The following is a 9,127-nucleotide window of genomic DNA, read 5'->3' as shown; positions in this document are numbered from 1 at the left end:
ATATTCACCCCTCCACAACATAAAATAATTTTACACACATAAACTTACCAAAAATTTCAATCAAATCTCTATTAAACCCAATCAACTCATATAATTGTCAATCACATAAACTCGCCAATAAAAAAGATTCAATCAAATTAAATTTAGATCCAATCAACCAAAAAAATTCGTAATAAAAAACTTACAAAAACTAATACCACAGACAATAAAAAAAACGCATTCTCATTACAAAGACAATTCATATACAAAATTAATCACAAATACAAATTCCAAAAAGAATTCAGTTTCTTTATTACTTGGATATGCAATTTCATCCCTTATAATTACTTTAAAATATTTTTAGATACTATTTGTAAGTATTTAAATACTTCTTACTCACCAAATGAAGGTGAACATATATGTACTCTCATAATTTTATTTTCCAGTTCTTTCAATATCAAGCAATAATTATGCCTAAAATGTCACCGCACGCATAGCGTGCAGAAAAAGCTAGTTTTCAAAAGTATGAGGGTACCTCGTAAATTTTCTGAAAACTCGAAGGTACTTGGTGAATAAAACTAATTCATAATCATTATTAATTATATCCTTCCTCCATGAAAAATCATCATCGCACCACTACTCACGTAGGTATTGATATCCACCATATACTTATTTTACAAATTACTTAACTAATAGGTGATTTGGCAAATTATTTATATTTGCTCCCAAAAGCACCTACAATTATGTTATCTCAAACACGTTTTATTATACATTTGTTACAAATCTTGTTAAAAATGAGCAAAATGTAGAAAGTGTAACAAAAAAGTATAAATAATGTGAGAGGAAGCACCTAATTCTAGGTATACTCGAAAGCACTATCAGGGCTTTGCATTATGCCTCTGTCCAAAAAGAATATTTTTTTTGAAAAATTAAGCCATCGCTAGATATATGCTATATTTAATAGTATTATAGGGCGGGGTGGGTGATTATTGGAGAGAAATGATAAAGCGCTCATAATGAGTGGGTACTTTGTCCACTCACATGAATAAACAAGGGTTGTTTTAACAATAACAAGTAGTTAAACACAAAAACAAGAGATTCATTTATCAATAATTAGTATATTGAACACACAAACAGGAGTTCTTATAAATAATCAATTATACTTTTGCGAGGAAAACCTAAATGAGACACGAATCGATGCAACTTTTTACTTTTTGGCAGAAATCACATGTTTAACAGAGACAATATTGTCATTTCATCATATCTACATACACAAACAGGGGTTAATTTAACAATAACAAGTATATGAAACACATAAATATGGATTGATTTTATCAATGATCAGTATTTCGAACACACAAACACGAATTCTTATAAATAACCGAGGTAGTTTATGGTTTGGACTGTTGCATTTCAGTGTGAAGTATCAAAAGATAGGGTCAAACTAAAGCAACACTCAAAGTGGAATAACAAAAAAGGAAGATCATCCGCCAAATTCACTGCATAGACAAAGGTAAAGACAAATATACTCCAATACAAATCCAAAAACACAACAGATAATGATGATTGATAATTAATTACAGTCAAGAGCGTAATTAGAAGACAATTACCATGACTAATTACTCACTGTCGGCTAAAGTATTCAAAAAAAATAATTATTTTCATTTTGAAACAAATAAAACATCATAATTCACAAAGTTATTATTAATACTTCTTTTTAGGTAATTAGTCAATAGATAAAACAAAAACAACAACAATCACCTATTTTTAGGTAATTTCCAATTTCACCTTCAAAAAAGGGGTGGTGTCTGATTTTGTAATGGATCAAAGCCTATGTTTCTGGCTCATATCTAGGCAGCATTATGAGTTCATGACGGCCCAATATTCGGAATAACAAACGCTGGACCGGACCAATTTTCTCGCTGAAATATCATTCAACTAAACTCATAACTCATACTTTGAGGCTTTGAGTGACAACTACTTTACATTTAGGTAAAATTGACCTTAATACCGTAAATTGTGGTTGAGATGTATCAAAAACCACAAACTTTAGTTAGTAGCCAAAACACAATAAATTATTGACTTTGTTGCAGTGCGTGTCATAGATGATGCCGGAAGTACCTTTTCTTGCCAGTGACTAGTAGTCAATCTCAAGCTTTTTCTCTCTAAAACTACTAATAAATCTGAAAGTTGTTACTGGAAGGTTCACGGGCATCGCGAAAAGGTATCTCCAACATTATTTATCACACGCACCGCACTCGGACCAATAGTTTGTCGTGTTTTGACTACTAGTTAAACTTTTTTGGGTGTTGGATGCACTAAGCCATAATTTGTTGTGTTGAAGCTAATTTACCTATTTTTGTGTCTCCCCTTCATAGTTGTTGAAGTTATGATGTATTGAACATAACACATGTGAGTGTCCCACATTGATAAAAAAAAAAAAAGTAGGGTTCGCTTTATATTGCAAAGGGACTACTCCCTTTATTACTATATGGTTTTAAGATGGAACCTCCTTTGTCTTGTAAAGTTGACTTTCTCTCCTATGATGGGTGCGACCCAGACCCATATTTAACAATAGTGCCATTAATATGAAACAAATAAAGTACAAAATCAAAATTATATTTACAATCTAAATTGTATTTCAAATAGCAAGGTTTCTCTTTAATCCCTCGCATTTTCTTTTGATCTAGGGTTTTGATAGTTTTAACGTAATGGGATCAAATGTTTTTGATTTCATTGGTTGACAAATCTCCAATTATACTTCAACTTTAGATCCCCAAAACCAATATAGAAAAAGAACAAAGAGGAAGAAGCACTTCCATATTACAAAATGATAATAATTCAGAGCCAAGGATTTAAGGATAACAACCATACTAAGTATATTACAGTACAATTGTTTAGAGTAAGATAACAAACACATTAAGTAGTTCAAAATCTCCCTAAACAACTGCATAAGTAAACTACTAATTTCCATTTTTCACAATGAAGACGATGTTCTTCTACCAATTAATCATCCCTTCTCCTTAGCTTGAGTCGTTGAACTGATTGGATGAATGTCCTGAAGTAAAAAGAAATAAGTTTACGTTAGGATTCAATGCTCTAAAAGCTTGAAGTTATATGTGATCTTATTTGATTCATTAGATGTGTATTTCATAAAATCAACTTCGTATAAATTTTAGTTAGACATAGTTAAACTGTTAAAGAGATATAAACGATCAACAATGTATACTGAAAGCCGTACATGTTCCTTCTAAAATGATTAAAAGAGGAGATAAATCATAAGATCTTAAAATTAGCAAAATCCCAACTTTTACAAACCTAAATCTCCCGTATAATTTCTAGATCCGCCCCTAAAATAAAGTGCGACTCTTTCAAACAAATGGGAAGAATTCATAGTAGTGTGTGTAGGATACTCGAATGAAGTATTGCTCTATACTACTATAATGCATAAAAAAGGCCCTATCAGAACTACTCCTTATAAGAAGTATTATATAGAGTAATCATTAACTACAAGCTTATGTTCAATGGAGTTTCACAAATACTAAAAAAACACACCAAAATGTCAGATTTTTAAATTATTGCTTCATAAGCCAACCTAACTCAATCATACCTAGGCTCTGTGATAGGGATCAATGAACACAAACAATGCATAGACATCTTTCATTTTTTTAGGAGTATTATTTCTTCTTTCACTTAATTTTATTAGCCTCAATAAAGTTGAGTAATCATTTGTACATCCTTTATTTTATTTTTGGTTGATTAATCATCCGTGCATATATCTTAGGCTCTTAGCCACATTTGAGTGGTGTTTTCAGTTAGGAGAAATATGGGTACAAAAGCCCTTCTATAAAACACAAAGATTTTAAAAATATGGGTACAATGAATTACTATAAAATTAGTATAAATTATCTCTTGATCGAGTCCGAATCCTCTAGAGTTTTAGTGAAACTCTACAAGGTAGTTTGTCTAAGCCATACATTTTAAAATGAGGGGCTCATGCCTCATATTGGCAGAAGGTAAAGATTTAGGGGTAGATTTTGATGAAATAAAATAAGGGAGATTTTAGAAAAAAAATATACGAGCCATTGATTTTTTATTCAATAGTTAATATTCCTCAAAGTCTACCTTGTAGAATTATTTTACAACTCTAGAGAATTCAAACACGAATACTCAATATGTCAAAAATGATAAACTTAGGTGGTTAGGTTTAAAAATCTTGGTGGGAAAATGTGTAAAAGGAATTATTTTAAGGAGGGATGTCTAATCTTTTGGAGCAAGTTTCACATGCAATTTCTTGAACATTAATCAAAAAATGTATCCACCAATCATAAAATAATTAAAGTTGAGAAAGCATTAATTAAGTAGGAAATGTACCTCCATGGAACATCTCCAGCAAGCAACCAATCACCATCACTATCTTGATAAGTAAGCTTGTAATCATCCACACTATCCTCCTCTGTATTACAAATCCCATAAAACAGAGATTAATTAATAAATTATATCCTTAAATTCTTTGAATCAGATTAATAATAGTAATAGAAAAAATAACAAAATCAAAGGAAAAGTATCTAGTACTTCCGTTTCTATTATTTGCAACAATTTGACATAAAATGTGAGTGGAAAATGCCTAATCGTTACAAATAATATTAAATAGAGATTTTAGTTTTTTTTATACCTTTGTTAAACATAGTAAGCAAGCTAGAAATGAGAGCTTCATAAGAGTGGTAGAGCTTCAAATCAATCTTCCTTGTAATGAAAAATCCTTCCATTTGCACCTTTACAAACATAGACCGTGATCCGCCGCAACCGCCGCCTCTTCCACCGTTCTCCATAGCCGGAAAATTCCCGCCATGGCGGCGTTGTTGGTGGTGGTGGTGTTGGGCATCATTTACCTTCTTTCTGTAGGACTTAATTGGTGGCCACCCCACAATGCCATCACCTTCACTTCTGCAAACAATTTTCAATCACACATTAGTCAATATATAATAAATACTCCCAAGAGAACTATGCTACTCGAACTCTTCATTTCACTAATAATATAATAAACGTGTCGAATCCTCGACACTCTAGCAAGAGGGTGGACATATGGACATTCAATTTCAAGCCAAAAACATTAAAAATTGGCTCAAAACATAAGAGTCAAACACTTAGACCCATCCTTTTAGAGAATTTGAAATGAACTGAAAATAAGTCCAAAAGAACACGTCTTAGACAATGTACCCAATATCGATTAACATAGAATGACAACATAATCATAGAGATTACATCAACCCACTAATCAAAACCATAAAAAGATGGAATTAAACTTAACAATTGACGAAATTAACACATACCCACAAATTGAATTTCACAAATCAACTTTTTTTTTTTTACAAAGCACACAAATCAGCTAAGTTTACATAAAAAGCAAAAAAACAAAGGAGAGAGAAAGAGAGATGTACTTGTTTATGATGAAAGAAGTAGAGTTGCAGAGCCTTTTAGGTTGCTGATGATCCTCATTTGGGTGTTTATCCCAAAGCAAAAGAGGTAGAGTTATAGGCTTAGAAACATCACAACTTTCCACTTCATTTACTTCATCAAACCCTCTTTTTTTCTTATTCTCCTTAATTTGGAAAAACCCACAATTTATTTCTTCATCACCATAATCATCACTATCATTATCATCATCATCATCATCATTAACACTACTTTGGTAAGACAAAGTACTAGAATTACCCTCTTCATAAACTTGCTTTGCCTTACAATTTACATAGCTAATAAGATCCAATTCTTTCAAAATTGGGATTTTAGGAGGATATTTTGAGAGAGAAAGACCTAATTCAAGCTCCATTTCATACACCAAACACAAAATTCAAGATTACCCAGATGCTAAAATTGCACAAATTTGTCAAAGATTGAAACTTTTTACAAATTCTCTTGAAGGTGCCCTAATTCCAATTTACCAATTTTGTGATAGTACCCTGTTTGGGTTGCTCTGTTTTTATGTGTGTATATATATATATAAAGGAGGAGAGAGAAAGTTTAGCTGACAAAGTAAAATCAAAATTGAAGTGTAGGGACAGATAGACAAGAAAAGTGAGAAAAATGAGAAGATAAAAGAGGGGAAAAAAATTTGGTGAAAATAGTAGGAGGCAAACAGTTCTCCCAAAGTGTCCGTATCAATGTTAGGCTTTTGGCCGACCCACTAACTCGGCTTGTTCCCTAAACACTTCGTTTTGGTGCCGACATTGTCCCTATCTTCATTTATTTTTGCGCTTTATCCTTTGTTTTACCTTTTGCACATCAAACACTTTCAACTTTTGTGCGTGAGATTACAAGCCTTACATGGTAATGAAGATTAGGTTAATTTTTGGCTATTTTTGCTTTCTTGTATGGGAAGAGGGAATTGCTATGAGGAGGAAAAAGATTGAGTGGGTTACATCCATGGTTGGTCCTTACATAGAATTATAGAGGAAGATTTTGTTAAAGATAGATGAAAATGAAGTCTCCATACAATGCATTTTATTTTGTCGATTTATGAGTAATAGGTTAGATGACCGTGAGAAAAGACAGATCTGGAAAAATAAGAGAATTCTACGATGTGTAATGTATTTTTTTTAGAAATGCTTTCATATCACCTCATCTTCTGTCGATTCGTGAGTAATATGTTAGATGTCGTTAAACAAAGACAGATATGAAGAAATAAGAAAATTCTACGGTGTGTATTGTGTAATGCATCTTTTTGCTTTAAGGGGGTGTTTGGTTCAAATAAAGGAACGGAAAGGGAATGGAATCAAGCAAAGGGGAGGAATGGTAACAATAATTGTCACTTTTATTAGGTGTTTGGATCAACAGTGGAAATGCATCACTTGTAAGGGAATGAAGAGGATTTTGTTACTCCTATTATTTTGAGGGTAATATTTTGGAGGTTTGGGTTCCCCTGAAGTAATGGTAACAGTTAACCCACTACCCAAACTAAACAAGAAGTAATGGATTCAAATTACTAGATCCATTTTCAAGCCTCAAAAAAGTTCAACCAAACAAGGCCTAACCATCAATTCATCTTATAGTAATGGGTAAAATTTCTTATATGATCATGAATATTGTCGAAGTTGATATTGATAGAGTAAGATATTAACTATGCCAAGGATTTAAAATTTTGATTGGTTGAAATCCTCTATTTCTTTTATAGTGTATCACCCCCCTCAATTTCTTTTCAATTATCATAGGTAGTTTTTCACGGTATCAATATAAATCTTAGGGTTATGATGAGTACAAAATAGTAAAATTGATAGAAAGTTAATATCTTGAAAGTCTAGATGGGATGAATCTAATGAGTAGGATATGTAAAGTGTTTGTTTTAAAATAAACGAATGTGATAGAATATAAGGACATTTCTCTTTATTTAAAATAGCTCTTTTGAGTTTTATAGTATGAAATATGTTATACCTCCTTCGTTCCTATTTATTCTTCCTACTTAACTTGTTTTCTCTCCATAATCTTAATAGGAAGAAAAAATAGAAATAAAGAAGTAATATATTACTATTTTCAATTTCCCATTGAGTTAATTAAAGATTTATTTTCTCTTACTTTGTAGACCATGTCATACTACCTTAGTAAAATGTTTAACTTCAACTTTTTTTTTTGATGGGAAAACACACCTTAATCATTCATTAAACTCAAATCAGTGAGTACAAAGGAAAGGGCCTAAGGTGGCACCTCTTCAAGCCAAACACAATCAAGGGAAAGTATCAACTAAATCAGCTTCATATTATTTGAAACAATTTGACATAAAATATAAGTAGAAAATTTCTAATCATTACAAATAATATTAAACGGAGATGGTAATTTTAGTTTTTTTTATACCTTTGTTAAACATAGTAAGCAAGCTAGAAATGAGAGCTTCATAAGAGTGGTAGAGCTTCAAATCAATTTTCCTTGTAATGAAAAATCCTTCCATTTGCACCTTTACAAAGGAAAGGGCCTTTTCATTGGACCGGGACCAGACTGAACCAGCATTTTTCCGGTCCAGTCCGGTCTTCTACCGATTGGACCGGAATCTATTTTTTTTTATAAAAAATCTTTTTTATTTTGTTTAAATATATTTATAAATTAGATATATTTAAAATTAATATTTTTAACAACAATAATCCTAAAGTAATAAATATTGGGTTTTTAAATTTCTAACTTTCTACCTTTTTAATTTGGAAAAATTGACAATAGAGGTCTGAACTTTGGGTGATAATTTTTAAAAGGTCTGAACTATTGATTAACCTGTATAGGTCCCAACTTTAGGGGGTCTTAACTTTTAGCGGGCCTTAGTAACTTAAAACTAGCTTAATAGGTCATCACTTGTAAAACTTGGGTCACATCAGAAGGGTTAATTGGGAGAGGGATGTAGGAACTAGGTGAGATTTTAAAAAAAATCTCCAGTTTTAAGTCGTCGAGGCCCGTTAAAAGTTAAGACCCCCTAAAGTTGGGACCTACACAGGTTAATCAATAGTTCAGACCTTTTAAAAATTATCACCCAAAGTTCAGACCTTTATTGTCAATTTTTCCTTTTAATTTTTATTTTAACATATAAACTTGTTATTTACTAAAATAATAAAAATTCCGGTGCAACCGGTTATGACCGAAATTTTCCGGATTTAGACCGGACCGGACTGGAAACCCGAAATCGGGAATTTTTGTGGATTGAGGACCAGATCGGAATCTCCGGTCCGGTCCAAATTTTGGCCTGGAATGATTTGTGCACATCCCTAGTTCTACGCCTAGTTTATGGCCATTTGCACCTAATATGGTCATTTTGTTGGTTTTGGCCATTTGCCCCCTTTTTTTTGGACTAGTTGTGTCATTTTGAGCATAAAATGTCATTTTTCTTTGTGCAAGGGAAATGGAATTTCAGAATTTTCAACGTCGTCTCATCTTACCCATATCAGTTGCAAGACTTAGTTCTTGTTCAACTAAGTTGGCTGACGAGACTTTACGAAATCCATCGTTTCTCTTGGTCTAATAAAACACATTTAGTCGTTTTCCCCAAATACCTCATACTGTTTGGGAAGCGCCAGCTCATAATTGGTTGATGCATTTGATATGGCCATATGGGACATTTGATGTGTATTTTTTCATCTCTCATTCCTCCTATAGAAATCAATTTAGCGGAAAGTTT

General features: G+C 32.2%; 1 protein-coding gene across 1 annotated transcript; it reads right to left on the bottom strand.

Moving 5' to 3' along the window:
- Positions 1 to 2,767: 2,767 nt before the first annotated feature.
- Positions 2,768 to 6,085, bottom strand: LOC104901993 (auxin-responsive protein IAA29). Its single transcript, XM_010689634.4, has 4 exons — positions 5,421 to 6,085; positions 4,655 to 4,926; positions 4,354 to 4,435; positions 2,768 to 3,037 (listed from the first exon to the last, which is right to left on the bottom strand). Exons 1-4 carry the CDS (start codon positions 5,807 to 5,809, stop codon positions 2,986 to 2,988), a joined length of 795 nt encoding a protein of 264 aa, XP_010687936.1. The 5' UTR covers positions 5,810 to 6,085; the 3' UTR covers positions 2,768 to 2,985.
- Between the last annotated feature and the right edge of the window lie 3,042 nt (positions 6,086 to 9,127).

This window comes from Beta vulgaris, chromosome 8 (assembly GCF_026745355.1).
Source record: "Beta vulgaris subsp. vulgaris cultivar EL10 chromosome 8, EL10.2, whole genome shotgun sequence".
NCBI lineage: Eukaryota > Viridiplantae > Streptophyta > Magnoliopsida > Caryophyllales > Amaranthaceae > Beta > Beta vulgaris.
The sequence above is the reverse complement of the archived record's forward strand: the minus strand, read 5'-3'. Positions and strand labels throughout refer to the sequence as shown.